General features: G+C 46.4%; 1 protein-coding gene across 1 annotated transcript in view; it reads right to left on the bottom strand.

Annotated features, from left to right (window-relative positions):
- nt5dc1 (5'-nucleotidase domain containing 1) overlaps positions 1 to 18013 on the bottom strand; it is a 796921-nt gene that overhangs the window by 178102 nt on the left and 600806 nt on the right. The window contains exon 8 of the mRNA XM_070885335.1: positions 12510 to 12607. Coding sequence (XP_070741436.1) covers positions 12510 to 12607 — 98 coding nt within the window. The remainder of the gene's footprint in view (positions 1 to 12509; positions 12608 to 18013) is intronic.

Genomic DNA, 18013 nt, shown 5'->3' with positions numbered 1-18013 from the left:
CCAGAAACGACCGCAGCTCCGTGACGTTCTGTGGCCTCGGCGCGTTCCTGATAGCCTGTCTTGGCGAATGCGGGCCGAATGCCGTCCGCCACGATCTTTCTCCCCAAAAACTCCACTTCTGTTGCCAAGACGGCGCATTTCAACCTCTTCAGCCGCAGCCCTACGCGATCCAGTCGCTGGAGGACCTCCTCCAGGTTTTGTAGGTGCTCGACGATGTCCCGATCCGTGACCAATATGTCTTCCTGAAAAAACACCGTGCATGGTACCGACTTGAGTAGGCTCTCCATGTTTCTCTGGAAGATCGCTGCAGCCGACCGAATTCCAAACGGGCATCTGTTGTAGATGAACAGTCCCTTGTGCGTGTTGATGCAGGTGAGGCCCTTCGAAGACTCCTCCAGCACCTTCATCATGTAGGCCGAAGTCAGGTCGAGTTTGGTGAACGTCTTGCCTCCTGCCAGCATCGTAAATAGGTCGTCTGCCTCAGGTAGCGGGTATTGGTCTTGTAGCGAGAAACGATTAATAGTTACTTTATAATCGCCGCAAATCCTGACCGTGCCATCACTTTTGAGTACTGGAACAATCGGGCTGGCCCACTCGCCGAATTTCACTGGGGATATGATGCCCTCGCGTTGCAGCCTGTCCAGCTCGATTTCCACTCTCTCCCTCTTCCACGCTCGCGCCTTGTGGTGAATGGGTCATGCCTCTGGAACCAAGTGGATCCGCACCTTCGCCCGGAAAAGTTTCCAATGCCTGGCTCAAAAAGGGAAGGAAATTTGTTCAGAACCTGGGTACATGAGGCCTCATCGACATGTGATAACGCTCGATGTCATCCCAGTTCCAGCGGATTTTGCCCAGCCAGCTCCTTCCAAGCAGTTTGGGCCATCGCCCGGGACAATCCAGAGTGGTAGTTCGTGCACTGTGCACTCGTAGGTGACCTTGACCATGGCGCTGCCCAGGACAGTGATGAGCTCTTTGGTGTACGTTCTCAGTTTCGTGTGGGTGGGGCTCAGGACTGGTCTGAGTGCCTTGTTGCACCACAGTCTCTCAAACATCTTTTTACTCATGATGGATTGGCTAGCGCCAATGTCCAGTTCCATGGCTACGGGTAAGCCATTCAATTTTACATTTAGCATTATAGGTGGACATTTCGTTGAAAATGTGTGCACTCCGTGTACCTCTCTTGAGGCTCGAAATTGCTTTGATCCACCATGGACCGTTCTTCCTCTGCCACATGGTGGTTAGCAGATTTTGCAGAGCTTGCAGCTCGTCTGCAAGCTCGTTGGAGGTGCCCCATTGTTCCACAGCTCTTGCAAACATACCCTTTGAAGCGGCATGAATAGGCTGAATGGAAGCCTCTGCAACGCCAACAAGGTGTGAATTGCCTTGCATTCATCCTTTGTTGCGGACTCTGAGTCATCTGGGTCACCTGAGGCCTGCTGGTAGTTGCAGACTCGTGGGTTCTGTGCTGTACATTTCTGCTCGCAAACACAGTTCCAGTTAATTTATGAACATTACTAGCACTTGTGTGCTGAGAGATTTGTTTGGTGTTATCATTGGTGGACATAAACGCCTGTGCTATCGCAATGGCCCAACTGAGGGTCGGTGTCTCTACAGTCAAAGGTTTTCGTAGGATGGTCGCGTGGCCAATACCCAGTACAAAAAAGACTCTGAGCATTTGCTCCAGGTAGCCATCAAACTCACATTGTCCTGCAAGTTGCCTTAGCTCGGCGACGTAGCTCGCCACTTCCTGACTTTCAGATCGCTGGCATGTGTAGAACTGATACCTTGCCGTCAGCACGCTCTCCCTCGGGTTAAGATGCTCCCAAAACAGTGTACAGAGCTCCTCATATGACTTATCTGTGGGTTTCACAGGAGCCAGAAGATTCTTCATGAGGCTATAGGTCGGTACCCCGCAGGCCATGAGGAGGACCGCTCTCCTTTTTGCAGCGCTTCCTTCTCCGTTCAGCTCGTTGGCTACAAAGTACTGGTCTAGCCGATCGACATCGGCTTCCCAGTCCTCACCCTCCGAGAACCTCTCCAGGATGCCCACAGTTTGCTGCATCTTTGCATTGGATTCGTATACTCGTCGCCAGTTATTATGTTCCTAACACAGATGTGACTAACACAGGGAGGTTAAAGTAAGAGTGACCTCAGTCTTTATTAAGCCACTCCAGAGTGAGGAACAGGCCTTAGGGGCCGGCTTATATACAGTGCTCCTCAGGGATGCTGAGATCTCTTGGGACTTCAGGGGATGCGCTCCCTGGTGGCGGAATATGGGAATGCATGCTTTACAGATACACAACAGGTTTCAGTGGCAGTGAGATGGGGCAGTGGTAGCAATGTTGCAGAGATGAAAGTAAGAATTCTTGCTAATGGGTAGGACATGGGATTTGAGGAGGGGGAAGGAATGCGATCAGAGGCAAGGCATTTATGGCAGTAGCCAAATAAGGTAGATTGAGTTTTACCTATATTGAGACTCGTCACTCAGAGCATGCAGAAAACAAGTGCAGGCAGCGGAAGGAGCGTGTGGCAAACCGGACTCCCCACCCACCCTTTCCTCCAACGATTGTCTGTCCCATCTGCGACAGTGACTGTAATTCACATATTGGACTGTATAGTCACCTGAGAACTCACATTTGGAGTGGAAGCAAGTCTTCCTCGATTTCGAGGGACTGCCTATGACGATGATGGTGATGTGGAGGCAGCTCACTGCAAAAACTGTGTGAGTAGAGGACACTTTGCTTTAAAAGTCATTACCATCAAGGATTTTTCAACTGTACTATCCACAGAAGCGATAAACTGCTTTTTGTTTATATATGCAGTTGAAAATATGACACTGCTCTTTTGACATTTTCACTTCTAAAAGGAGTTATTGGCTGCCATGGTAACTGAAGCCTTGCTGGTTTTAGTTAGGGAGCTGGAGAAGAATTTCCCTGAGTCTTTTCTGAACTGACGAGCATTTTTCTCTGTTCGTCTCCCAGGTGATTACATGTTTTGGGAGTGGGTCAATTGTTCATATCATTGCACTATGGATGGGACAAGCTTGATGGGTGTAACAAATTGGATTTTGGTAGAGTTGCTGGAGTTGATTTTTTAAAAACTTGTAATATTTCTGTGATGCGAGATTCACCATTTTTTCAGTCAGAATTCTGATTACTATAGTGACTTGAAATGCTAATTAGCTGTTTTAAGGAAGGGTTGCTGTGTACAATCTAAAACATTTCGAGCGACTGTCGGAAGATAATTCCTTGTAACATCTCAGGGTCCAGGTGTTGTTCCATTCCATTTGCATATGGAAAGCTTCAACTAAGCAGATGCTGGGAGTCTTGCGCTCATACATCAAAGGTAGGCATTTGCCTCAGGGTAATAACTTTGACTGCTGGTTCTGTAGGCTGAACCACCCATCTCATCAACTTAAAAGTGGGATCACTCTCTCTCCCTGTCCCACAGTGGTTTATGTTTTTGCAGCACCAGCAGGAAGCTGTCAACATTTAAAAAGATAAGCTAGAAAAATAAGCCTATTTGTGGGGTGATGGTAAGTTGCATCTTTATTATTTTTCATAACCGAGGAGCATAGTGAAATTGATGGTTCTTATTGTGAAAACTGTATAGTTCATTTTGTATTTTATGTAAAACAAACTAGCTGCTGGTACATTCATCTGCCAGCATGTGTTATATTTCATAGCCAGTATAGAGTAGGATTCTGTGTTATGATCCCTGATTCATGCCATTATTTAAACAGATATTGGATACTAAGAGGTATACTCCAGATTATAAGGAATGCGAGGTCTCATTATGAGTGTGACTGGTGACACTAAAACTGACAGACTATCTCGTGCAAAACCCCCCAATTGCCCCTGTGATGACAAGTGGTTAGATCTTTGAATATTAGTTGTGGATTGAAGGCAATTTAAAATGCTTAAAATTTAAAATGAACAGAATCTTAAGAGTGATATTTAAAAATGTTGACAAGAACCAAAGAAATAGCTTGGCTATGGAGGAATTTTGGGGTTAAGCAAAGGTAAAGCTCATATTTCACTGCACAATTTGAATTTAAAACTATATTTTATCCAGTGAATGTAGGATCAGCGACACAAGAATGCCTGATGTGGCCAGCAAACAGTTGTACACCCGTGTTCGGGGTGAGGTTATTTTAGGTATCTAACCTGCTCAAGGGAAAGATGTGACAGGTCACATGATACACACCCTGATTGCAGGCAAAGCGGACTGTTTGTCAGCCATGGTTTCTGCAGCAAAGTGGTGGGTGAACAGACAGGAACTGGCAAAACCTTTGAGTAGCACCCAACTACTATCATTGTGGCTTGGATGCATTGGCAATTCAGTGCCAACTAGGCATCATGGGCACACTTCATCATACAATGCAAGGAAGTGTGGTTTAAGCAGTTACTCTCAGAAGTTTTTTCTTCAATATACTTTTTTTCCATCTTCTAACAATGTATTTATTTTGTACTCTATCTCACATTTGAAGCTTTCCCACTACTGATCTTTGATCTGTTTGATACTTTTTTTACCCAGTTAATTTGGATCAGATCCCTTCTTATCACATTGAACATTGCTTTTTTGCAGCCAAGTACATTTTATTATCCTTTTCTATTTTTACAATGAACCTAACTATGGTGTGGTCACTATTTCCCAATTCCTACTCACACATCAGTTATTTGTTCCACTTCATTTCCCAGAACGAAATGAAGCAATGCTTCTTTCAGTGTTAAATTACAACCAAAATTGATCCAGGAAGAAGTTTTGGATGCTTTCTAAAAAGCGTTCCCCAGTTTGATCACACGCATTACCTTTATTCCAGTCTGTCTTTGAATGGTTAAAAATGATTCAATTTTATTGCCCTGTTGTTCTTGCATATCTCTCTGAATAGTTTTGCAGAATTCCTCTTCTATCTCATTTCCACTGTTTTGTAGCTTGTAAGGTATCACTTCCCTTCACTATCCATCTGTCTTAATGGAACCTTCAGGACATGCATATGTTCTATTGCTGCACAGGATCTTCCAGTCACACTGTGACCCCACCCAATTTATTCTTAATCTAACTCTCCTGAATATTTTGTCACTAGGAATGTTTAGCTACATACGACTCAAATCTGCCTCTGTTTGTTTGGCAATCTTGGTACGTACAAAAGAATATGACTGGAAATACTTGCTGCTTTCGTATCATGGCTTCTTTTTGTGATGATAATAAACTCCAGCCAGGCGCTATATACAACTTACACATCTGACTCTTGTGTGGTTTTAGATAAAGGATCACCAATCCCACATTTCCCTGCGTGACACCCACACGAAAGCCGAGAGGTGATATAACAAGAACCACAGAGCCACTCGCAATATCATGGAGAAAACCATTGGAGTGCTTAAGCAGCGCTTTAGATGGCTGGACCACTCAGGAAGCGAGCTCCAATAACACCCTGAGCAGGTAGCTCAACTCGTGGTGATGTGATCCATGATGCACAACTTGGCTATCAGGAGGAGACAATAATTGCCAGAAGGGTCTGACAGTCCACCTCAGCAGAGAGAAGAGGAGGAAGACGAGGAGGTGGACGCTAACATCGGCCTAGACAATCAGGCTGACGCTGAAGTCATGCCCCCGCCCCCCTGTAGACCGCATGAAAGGGCATTCACGATGGCATAATAGATGCAAGATTCTTACGTCAGGAGCTCATCAATGAGCGCTTTGCCTGAAAGAACATTGCTGGTATTTACAAGGTCATACATCACACATCAATGGTGGGCATCACCTTGGTGACAGTTAAAGTTTAAGTTGATTGAAGTTAAGTGTAATTATACCCTTTGAGGTTAAGGAATCACCAGCGTGTAATGGTGCAGCTATCTGAGCCAATGCGCAACAAGGTTTTGTTAAATAAAAAACATTTAAATCGAACATTTGTCTGAAATCATAAGTATTTATGTAAAAACCAGCCCTTCCCCGCCCTGCCCACCCCCCCCCCCCCCCGCAGCCCCGCTTCTCCTCACCACCTCTACCCCTTCCCCTCCTGACTCCAAGCCGCCTGACTGAGGAGTTCCTCAGGCGATGCTCCATTGGGGGGGGGGGGGGGCGCCGGATGACGGCCGAACCGCTGCGTGGACGGATACGGGAGAGGACGGTCTCGAGGTGGAAACGTGCTCTGAGCCTAAAGCAAGATGTTGCTCCTGGCTCTCATGTGTCGTTGGCAATGGGGCTGCAGCACCTTGGGGTGCAGTGCCGTGCTCCGGGACCACTGGGAGCCCTCTGCTACCAGTGTTCCTGGCTACCAGCTCCAGGGCCTCCTCCATCCCTTCCATATTATATATTATTTGTTCTTGGTGCTTAGTAGGCTTTTTGCTGCTGGTGAATCTCCCTCGTGCCTCCCACAACAGCCAAACAAGCACATGCCACAGCCACACACTCTTTCAGTCCCTCTCTTCCCACTCTCTCCCTTTCTTCTCTTCTGCGCATGTAATGATGACCCCCGACCTCCTGAATCGGGGAAAATGGGAGTTGCCATGCCGTTGCTAAGGACGGCGACACTTTATGGCAGAAGGTCAAAGAGATTTAACGCTTACACCCATTTCATATCGCTCGTGGTAACGGCCAATTTCAAGAATGGAGACTAGGGGCTTTGAGAATGGATGACAAGCCAGCGATCTGAAAACCCATTTTTACCGCCCACGCCGGAAATAACGCCCATTTTTGGGCGATCTGCACAAAAGTGTAAAATCTAGCCCATGGACTTATTTTGCCATATTTACAAATCAAACTTAACCACTTGTTTTCTGTTTCGGAGAGATTACTTTCGCTCTCGAACAGAACTTTCCAAACATGGTGTCGAACTTAGACTCATTCTAGGCTGATCCTGAGGAAAGTTTTCCTCCAAGGGATGCCTTTGATTTACATATGAACTCTCTACAATTTCAGACTGTTTGTCTGCCTGACTTGGACTCGGACTTAAATTCTGACTTTCTCTTGGACTTGTTTCTAGTACATTTAATGTTGGATATACAACTGGTACTGTACTTGTAATAAGTCTATCTGATGAGTCAGAAATAATTGAATCATTCCAACTTTCAACTCTTTCCACATCTGTCGTAAAATATGATCAATGTGAACAAACCTAACCTGTCCATGATCAAACATCTTGACCAAATATGTGCGAGGACCACATATCTTCACCACTCTTCCTGGTAACCACTTTAACCATTTATGGTGATGGTTCTTCACTCTCACCTTCTGATTTAATTTCACACTTCTCTTTTTTACTCTACCTCTATCATGAATCTCTTTAGATACATCATAGAGAACTAACATGGTGCTCTCTACCAATTGGCTTTTACACGCCTTGCATTCTTCTGACCACTTCCACTGGACCTGTTTTTTCAACAGCTCATTCAGTGGATGTAACACTGTAGCCAAATTTGGTAAGAACTTCCCACAATAGTCCAAAAACCTCAAAATGATCGAAGTTCAGTGACATCCTTGGGAGTGGGTACATTTCTGATTGCATCCAGCTTTCCCTTAGTTGGATGTAAACCATATTTGTCTACTCTGTGCCCTAAGTACTCCACTGAGTTTTGGAATAACTCACACTTGCGAGCAGTCACTCGTACTCTGTTCTTCTCCAGCCATTTGAGCACTTCATTCAATATGTTATTATGAATTTGCCTGTTTGTTGCTGAAATGAGTATGTCATCTAAATAACATACTACCCCTTCAATGCTTTGCAAAATCTGGTTCATCACTCCTTGAAATATGGCAGGGCAGAATACACTCCAAATGGTAGCCTATTAAATTGATATAGGCCTAGATGAGTATTTAAAGTCAAGCATGACTTGGACTCCTCATCTCGTTCAAGTTGTAAGTAGGCATTTGTGAGATCTAACTTTGAGAAGATCTGACCACCTGTCAGCATTGTGAACAAATCTTCTACATTTGGTAATGTATTGGGGAGATTATTCTCTCGAACCTGGTTTACGGTTACTTTATAATCCCCACACAACCTTACCTTACCATCGGACTTAGGTACAACAACAATAGGTGTAGCCCAATTACGTAGATCTATCTTAGAGATAATGTTCTCAGTCTCTAGTCTTTTGAGTTCTTGCTCAACTTTCTCCTTTAGTGCATATGGTATGGGATGTGGCTTGTAGTAAACTGGTCTAACGTCCTTCTGTATCTTGACACTCGCCTTGAAGCCTTGGATCAGACTGCCTGTTTCGCAGAAAACCTTCGGATACTACTTGATGACATCATCCTTCGATGCAAATCTCTTTTCAACACGAAAAATCTCACTCCAATCCAGCTTCTGTGATCCCAACCAATTTCTTCCTAATAAATCAGGCTTGTTTCCTGCCACTACTAAGAGAGGCAAACTCTGAAATTGATCCTTGTATTTCACTGGTATGGTGATATGACCTACTGAGTAGCCTCACAGCTCTATCTTGGATTTCTCCAATGGGAAATCCCGCAATATGTCGAGATATAGCGATTCCGGTATGCTCTCGGATGTACCACTGTCGATTTCCATAGGTATCCTGGTTCCTGTAACATCTACATAGATGATGATACTTTTCGAATGGCTGTTAGATACCCCCGTGCTCCTGATGACGTGTATCTCTTCATCCTGTTACTTTTCTTCCATGCTTTGTAGTCCCTGGGGATTTCTACTTATAGCCTTGAAAGTTGGTTTACCCTTCAGTCGGCATGCCTAGTTTTCATGCCGAAGAAACACTCTGCCTTCATATATGGACAACTTTGAACAATGTGTTGTCCCAGACACGGATAGCATGCCTTCAATGCACCGTTACCATTGCCAGATGATGAATCCTTGGGGCCCAACTTCCTTTTACTTTTAACTTGCAGGCGATTAACCTCGGTTGTCTGACGATGGAAATGGTACGAAATTCTCGAGAATATTGGTCGGCCATATCCATTGACATAGCTGTCTGTCAAGCTAAATCAAAAGTCAAGTTATGGGTTGTCAATAACTTTCTTCTGATTGCTTAATTTTTCATCTCACAAACAAAGCGGTCACACAATGCTCGGTCCTAAAAGTTTCTGAAATGACAGTGAATGCTACAATGTACTCACTGATACATTCGTCAATTAACTGATCTCGTATTCCAAATCGATAAATTTCAGCAATTTCCAGGGGCTCGGGACTATAGTGCTGTTCTAACTTGTTTAGAATCTCCATAAGTGATGTATCCTTTGGCTTGACGGGAACAAGCACATTTTTCAGGGTTTCATACACCTCGGGCTTCAGTCAAGAAAATAGCCTGTTTTCTTTCCAACACCACCCGGTTACGGTTTTCATCATCGGGGACTTCGATGATACTATTCGCAGCAAAAAACATTTCTATCCGCTCCACATATGCTCTGAAAGTTTCACGGGCACGATGGAATTCATTCAAGCGCTTTATTATTCCATAGGCGCAGCCATCTGGACTATGGCAGTTCAGCCAAGTGTGCTTGTAATTTAACTTGGATTTTTAGCTGTTCTGCAAACAAAGGACCTCTCTAGTCTCTGTTATTTGGCTGGAATCATCTACCAAAAAAAATTTCAGCAAGGGAATCCATTTATCCTATCCTTCATCACCAAAGTTGTATATTCCTCACGATCTCACAAACACACAAGGCTTATCGCTGACCCAAATTTTCTGCCTGTGGAAAGCCACACAAAAATAATGTCCTCCCACAGGAATAAAATTTTAAAAAGTAAAGCTGGGAATGAGCTTGGCATGCCCTCGAAGCTAGAGAGCAAGTTAAGTTATCTGAATAAATTAGGGAGTAGGCTACCCCAAAAGACATTGGGGGAAGGGTTTGGCACTTCAATGTCAAGCTGTCCTAAGGTGGAAGTATTATAAGGAAGGTTAGAAAGCAATCCGCATGATCACCAGAGATTCAATCCTTCCAGAAAGCATCCTAAACAACAAACTTGTGCCTGCTGCAACAGTAAGGAGCCTGCCTATGAGATGTAGGGCCCAAGTTTCCACACGATAAAAAACAGGCGCCCCTCCGAGCTGGGCGCCCGTTTTTCGCGCCTAAAATGGTGCCGGAAAAAAAACTCGCGATTCTGGAGAGCCCTGCAGCTCCTTGTCTGTTTGACGCGGCGCCCAGGGGGGCGGAGCCTACACTCGCGCCGATTTTGTAAGTGGGAGGGGGCGGGTACTATTTAAATTAGTTTTTTTCCTGCCGGCAACGCTGCGCGTGCGCGTTGGAGCGTTCGCGCAGTGTGAAGGAAACATTGGCACTCGGCCATTTTTGTAGTTCTTTGTAGCTGTTTAATTTTTGAACATTTTTTAATAAAAGCACATTGCCATCAGCACCGAGGCTTCCTGCAGCCTTCTCACTGTCTCCTTCCCGCCCGCCGTCTGGAACGGCTTCCTCCCCCACCACCGCTGCGTTCGGGCCCGTCCACCGTCGGGAACGTCTTCCTCCTCCCCCCCTGCCATCGGGAACGAACGAACGAACTTGTGAGGCTGGCTGAAGCACTTTCACACAGGTAGGAAGATGGTTTATTTAATCTTTTCTTTGCTTATAAATGTTTATTCAGGTTGGATTTATTTGTATAATATTTGTAGAAGTATAAATAAGGATTGATTGTAGAATTTAATGACTTCCCTTCCCCCCCCCCCCCTCCACCTCGTTCTGGACGCCTAATTTGTAACCTGCGCCTGATTTTTTAATGTGTAGAACAGGTTTTTACAGTTCTACAAAAATCTTCACTTGCTCCATTCTAAGTTAGTTTGGAGTACGTTTTCACTGTGGAAACTTTGAAATCAGGCGTCAGTGGCCGGACACGCCCCCTTTTGAAGAAAAAATTCTGTTCCAAAGTAGAACTGTTCTACCTGACTAGAACTGCAGAAAAAAAAATGTGGAGAATTGCGATTTCTAAGATAGTCCGTTCTCCACCAGTTGCTCCTAAAAATCAGGCACAAATCATGTGGAAACTTGGGCCCGTAGAGTGGACATGTCGTTAACTGCTTGCTCCCCTGACCTGCCTTTGTGAAAGTGTTAAAACTTGAACAAACCAACAATTTCTGTAGAATCAGAGTGCAGCCTTGTTCAAGAAAACAGTCCCAAAATGACCAAGTAACAACCTATGTCCCTGTATAAGGAACCCTCCTGTAAAGGGTAAATCCAGCAGGAAAGATCGAGACACAGTAAGGCTTCTTTGCATTGCACATGCTATTTCCTGATCAGGCCCAAGAATAGGTTTGGAGTATCTTAGAAATCTCAATTCTCGGTATTTAGTTTGCTCCAGTTCTAGTGAGTTAGTTTAGTTTAGTTTTACTTCAGTTTTTTTTTCAAAAGGGGGCGTTACCAGCCACTTACGCCTGCAAGTTTAAGGAGCAAAAAGTTACTCAAAACTAACTTAGAACAGTGTAAGTGTCGACTTTTGTATGCTCAGAAAACCTTGCATACACTTTAGAAATTAGGCACAGGTAGCGAGAGATGGGGGTGTGGTGGGAAGGGAAGTTAGAGGGAAGTTAGGGGATTTTCCAAAGCGACGGACAGTGAGGCAGGCAGGCCACTTGGTCCGGGATATCGGCAGTGAACATCGTGACGTCCCTTCGGCCAGGGATAGGGTCGCCCGGAGGCAGGACGCGCTGGGAGGGCCAGGAGACTCCACTGCCCACGTGTGCAGCTGCCGGCACTCTTTTCAGCACAGGGCTGTATCTCCGCCCCCATCTGCTTGTGCTGTGCCGCGCCGACTGCTAAACAGGCCTGCTGAACACCGAGAATCGCGAGGTAAGTTTTATGTGCGCTTTTAATTCTACAAAATAGGCGGGCCTCTCGGAGGTGCGCCGTTCTGCTTGGGCCCAGTGTGTGGGCTGATTAAGTCTTTAGGATCGAGGGGGAGGGGAGGAAAATAAAATTATTTGCAATAAAAACATTTCTGGTTTAATTAATATTGTTTTACATGCAAGTCTCTAAATGTGAGGCAACTACTTTCTACTAGGACCCACCTTGACCAATTACATCTTGAAAAGCAGAGGAGTGGATTTAACTTTTTTATACCAATGAACACGTAGTCATTCATTTTTCAGAACAAAAGAAAAAAATGCTGCCTTGTAAATTTAGTGGAATTGTTGGTCTCTAAAAGTTGGCTAGACTGCAGCTGTTGGTATAGAAGCACGTCGTTCAGCTTTACTGGTATTCGTGGCATTCCATTTCACAGACACACTGGAAAGCAGCTTATGTTCATCAGCTATGTTGCAGCCCCTCCGGTCACAGGATCCGGCTTGCATATGCCTGACTAACACAGCTTGGTTTGGCTAATAAATCTTTTATAAAGCCCTAAAATAGTTTTATTTACAGACAAGTATTCTGGATTGCATTGAAAGAGGTAGCGAGAACTGATAGAATTCACAAACATGATCAGCAGTCCACAATCCCTGTGCCCTTCACACTAGGTTTGAATTAGCAGCTACCCAATGAAATCATTTCCTCAGCATGGTTTTATTTAAGATATTTCATTAATTTCAGAGGATTTTAGAACTTACCAAGAGTTCGAAAGGGTCTTTGTTGTGGTATTTGTATAAAGAAACCTGGCTTCAAAGCATTTGTGATTATGATATCAAATATTTCTTCAAAGTCTTCTCTGAAAAAGAGAACAAAAAAAAATCATTAGCAAGCATTTCAAACAGATTTAGTTCGTTGCAATTCTTTACTTACTTGGACTCAGATTTGTGCTAATACCAATCCAGACTCCATTCTGGATAATTTGTTCTGGACATATTGCCAAGTTAATGCTCCTATAATCCACACTGTTCCTGAATTAAACGTGCTGACCCCACATTAAAACCATTTGCCCGCCTCCAAAGACGACCTGCCGGGGGATGCCCATTAGGTGTCCACAGCGTGCCGGTTCGATGATAAGAAGACCCGAGCCCAATATTAGGTGCACCTCGAGTATAGCCCACCTTGTTTAGATGCACAATGATGCCAGAATAGAAGTTATGTCTGTGATATGTGTACCAATTCAAGTTTTCGCAGCCTGTGTGATTTGTCTGAATATGTATGTTATTGGAAGCTCTGTTTGAATTTAAGAGATAGATTTATATTTCCTTTGTTCCAGTCAAATTTTGTAAGCATAGCTCAGCCTGTCCTGTTCCATCTAAAGAATCTTTTTGAAGCTATGAGACACACTTCATGGAAAATCAGAAGTGAATCAACAAGTCAAGGGGCTCAATTATGTCCAAAGCCATTTTTTGGCGTATTGCCAGGGTTACGCCCATTTTTCTAGGCTAGAAATACTCCAAAAATATTTGTGCCAAGTTTCCCCGCTGTATTTTTCAAAATTGGTGCCGCGCAGCGTGTCCAGTCGCCTCGTGGGGGGGGGGGGGGGGGGGGGGGAGGGCGGTGGAGCCTGATGTCTGCGCCGAATAAAACGACACCGCACCTTCGGCACATGCGCAAAAAATAGGACGTTTTGACATTATTCCTATGGGCCCGCATGTGCAGTACAGCTCCCGGTCTGCAACCAGCCATTTTTCAAGAGCCAGTTGTGTGTGTGAGAATGTTGAGTGAGAACATTGGAAAAATCGGAGCTGTAATACAAGATGCAACGCGGTGCAAGGACCAAGAATTTCTTGCAGGATGAAGTGGATCCATTAGTTACTGTAATTGAGGCCAGACGGCAGGAGCTGGACACCAGCAGAGGTAACATAAAAGTTTCACCAAAAGAAATGAAGAAACGCTGGAACCAACTTGCAGAAGATTACTGTGCAATGGTGACCACCCCGAGATCTGGAGGCCAGTGTAAATAGTGGCAGGACCTTGGTCAAGTAGTTAGTGTAAGTAATATTTTTATTTATTCAATTATAATGTAAATATGAGCAGCTGTCCCACCCAGCAGAAAGACACCCTCTCCAAAAAGTTGTATTTTCATCTTTGCAGAGGAAGGTGGCACATAACAAAAGGGAAAGAACTCGAACAGCAGGAGGCCCGGCAAATCTGCACCCACTGACACCCTTGGAGGAGTGGATCGCTGGCTTGATGGGTCCGGCCGGTGGAAAAGTAACCACCACTGTACAAGCCGGAGCTACACTCGAGGGAGAGGGTAAGTCCTGCAAATTCCAGTCTGGCTTTGCTAAATGTTAAGTACACTGTGCGCTAACCATGCTTCGGTTCATGGGGCTGTCTCTGTCAGCTACGCTCCGGTTGATGCAATGTGCTATCATTCATCGTAGTCCTTCAATCAGCCTGCTGCCTGCATTGTGTGAGTATACTCATGCCACCCACCCTGCCCCCTCCTCTGCTGCTAACCATTTATCTATGTTCTGTTATATTTTGCAGAACTTGAGGCCATCCCTGACGATGCAGAAGAATATTCAGACGAGGATGAGCCTGAAGATAACATCTTCCAATCCCAACTTCGAGACCAAGAGCATAGGGATGAGGGGGAGGGGGCGGTGATGGATGAAGTCCCTACTGGTGTATTCACTTCAGAGGAGGTGCAGGTGCCACCCATTGGGCCCAAGTTTCCACATGATTCGCGCCTGATTTTTCGGAGCAACTGGTGGAGAACGGACTATTTTAGAAATCACAATTCTCCACATTTTTTTTCTGCAGTTCTAGTCAGGTAGAACAGTTCTAGTTTAGAACAGAATTTTTTCTTCAAAAGGGGGCGTGTCCGGCCACAGACGCCTGATTTGAAAGTTTCCACAGTGAAAACGTACTCCAAACTAAAGTAGAATGGAGCCAGTGAAGATTTTTGTAGAACTGAAAAACCTGTTCTACACATTAAAAAATCAGGCGCAGGTTACAAATTAGGCGTCCAGAACGAGGTGGGGGGAGGGGGGGGGAAGGGAACTCATTAAATTCTACAATAAATCCTTATTTATACTTCTACAAATATTATACAAATAAATCCAACCTGAATAAACATTTATAAGCCAAGAAAAGATTAAATAAACCATCTTCCTACCTGTGTGAAAGTGCTTCAGCCAGGGAGAATTCTGCAGCCGTTCGTGCCGCTGAGCGGGAGGGGGAGAGAGAGAGAGAAAAGAGAGAGAGAGAGAGGGAGAGAGAGAGAGGGGGGGGAGGGAGGGAGAGAGAGAGAGGGGGGGGAGGGAGGGAGAGAGAGGGAGGGGGGAGGGAGAGAGAGGGGGGAGAGAGAGAGAGAGAGAGAGAGAGAGAGAGAGAGAGAGAGAGAGAGAGAGAGGGAGGGAGGGAGGGAGGGAGGGAGGGAGAGAGAGAGGGGGAGGGAGGGAGAGAGAGAGGGGGAGGGAGGGAGAGAGAGGGAGGGAGGGAGAGAGAGAGAGTTGGGGGGGGGGGGGAATGGGAGGTCAGGTCGGATCGGATCCAGTCTGGGAGTCAGGTCCGGGGGGGGGGGGGGGGGGGGTGGGTCGGGGAGCAGGAGCTGGCCGTGGGAGGAGCCTTATTCACGCAGCCCCAGTGAGGCCATTCGGCCAGGGCTAGGGGCTGCGTGCTTCGGGCCCCTCCCACACAGTTCGCGCCTGGAGCTACTGCACTTGCGTACCGACTGTAGCGCGCATGTGCAGAGGTCCCGGCACTGTTTTCAGCGCCGGGACCTGGCGCCGCCCCCCCCACAGCTCGTGCTGGTTGCGCCGAGGGCCAGAGGACCTGTAAGTAGGTGGAGAATACCGAGGATTTTTTTTAGGCGCGAAAAACGGCGCCCAGCTCGGAGGGGCGCCCGTTTTTTTTTCTTGTGGAAACTTGGGCCCATTGAGTTGCAAGCTCCTTCCCTGAGTAGTGGTTTAAGTGTTGGTGGGACATTCCATGGTTTCCCACCGTCCGAGGCTGGGGATTCCTGTGGGGTGCAGTGAGGCACACCCAGGGCCCAACCATCCGAGGCTACGTGTCCCACTGGGATGCTGCGAGCCACACCCGTGGTGAGGAGGGGAAGGAGAGCTCGACCGCGCTCTCCTGAGGTGCAGGATCTAACAGATGTGGTTCAGATGATGGCAATGAGTGCGGAGAGCACTGACCTTACGTGATCACTCCTGGACACCATCAGTGGGGTGGGTGATGAGGTATCGGGACTGTCGGGAGAAGTAACAACACTCTCATGAGAAATGGGAATGATGTCCAGGACCATGAGTGAGGGCATGTCACAAGTAGTTCAGACACTCTCAGTGAACATGAGGGAGAGAATGTTGTAAGTAGTTGAGACACTTTTGTTCAACATGAGGGAGGAATGTTAGAGGTAGCTGAGACACTGTCAGGGCGCATGAGGGAGGGCATGTTGGAGTTAGCTGCTGCAATAAAGGAACACACCCAGACCCCGCACCCATTGACAGAATCAACTGTCACTCCCACTGCAATCCTCAGACCAGCCTCTGAAGAGCCCCAAGCCAGGCCCTACACATTGCCGCCTGCACCCCTACCACCGCCCCCACCACATCAGCAGTTGCGAATTACCAGAGATGTTAGAAAGAATAAGCTTGGTACCAACTGTTATATATGTGGACTTGTATTTACTCTGTACAGCCATCAGAGGGCTCATCCCCTGGAGTCCCAAGGGATCCCATAATCCCTTGGGAGCACAGGTGTTTAAGGAAGCTTCACAGGTTGGAGAGGCACTCTGGAGAACTGCAGAAAGACTAAGGTCACGCTTTACTTTGAGCTCAGTGTTCAGTTTGACTCTTTCTCCATACACAACAACTGGCAACGAGATACAGATAGCGAACCCAAAGATGCAGAGAACAGTGGGCATCCTGGTGAAATTTTCGGAGTGAGATGATTGGGAAACTTTTGTGGAGCGACTCGACCAATACTTTGTGGCCAACGAGCTAGATGGGGAAGAGAGCGCTGCCAAACGAAGGGCGATCCTCCTCACTATCTGTGGGGCATCAACGTATGGCCTCATGAGGAATCTGCTCACTCCAGCGAAACCCACGGAGAAATCGTACGACGATTTGTGCACACTGGTCCAAGAGCATTTGAACCCGAAGGAAACTGTTCTGATGGCGAGGTACCGGTTCTACACCTACAAAAGATCTGAAGGCCAGGAAGTGGCGAGTTATGTCGCCGAGCTAAGACGCCTTGCAGGACATTGCGAATTTGAAGGACATTTGGAGCACATGCTCAGAGACTTTTTCATACTTGCCATTGGCCATGAAACCATACTTTACAAACTTTTGACTGTCGAGACCCCAACCTTGAATAAGGCCATAGCGATAGCCCAGGCGTTCATTGCCACCAGTGACAATACTAAGCAAATCTCTCAGCACACAAGTGCTGCTACAAGTACTGTGAACAAAGTGATGTTGTTTTCGAATTGTAATGGATGGGGCAGGTCACACATACTTGTAAGCTGCACATCCGCAGATGACTCAGAGTCCACCATCAAGGGTGATGAATGCAAGGCCATTAACACCTTGTTGGCGCTGCGGGGTAATCATCATTTCCATTCATGCCGATTCAAAGAGTACGTTTGCAAGGGCTGTGGAACAATGGGACACCTCCGACGAGTGTGCAGGCAAGCTGCTAAGCCTGTTAAACCTGCAGACCACCACGTTGCAGAGGAGGACAGATCCACGGAGGATCATGATGAACCAGAGCCTCAGATAGAGGAGGCAGAGGTACATGGGGTGCACACATTCACCACGAATTGTCCCCCAATAATGCTGAATGTTGAACTAAATGGACTCCCGGTGTCAATGGAGCTGGACACGGGCGCGAGCCAATCCATCATGGGCAAAAAGACTTTCGAAAGGTTGTGGTGCAACAAGGCTTCAAGGCCAGTCTTATCTCCAGTTCACACGAAACTAAGAACGTACACGAAAGAACGGATTCCTGTAATCAGCAGTGCTACCGTAAAGGTCTCCTACGATGGAGCGGTGCACAAGCTATCACCGTGGGTGGTACCGGGCGATGGTCCCACACTGCTCGGCAGGAGCTGGCTGGGAAACATACACTGGAACTAGGACGACGTCCGAGCACTATCGCCCGCTGACGACACCCGAGCGCTATCGCCTGCTGATGACACTTCGTGTGCCCAGGTCTTAAACAAATTTCCTTCGCTGTTCGAACCAGGTAT

This window comes from Pristiophorus japonicus, chromosome 7 (genome assembly GCF_044704955.1).
Source record: "Pristiophorus japonicus isolate sPriJap1 chromosome 7, sPriJap1.hap1, whole genome shotgun sequence".
Lineage (NCBI taxonomy): Eukaryota > Metazoa > Chordata > Chondrichthyes > Pristiophoridae > Pristiophorus > Pristiophorus japonicus.
The sequence above is the reverse complement of the archived record's forward strand: the minus strand, read 5'-3'. Positions and strand labels throughout refer to the sequence as shown.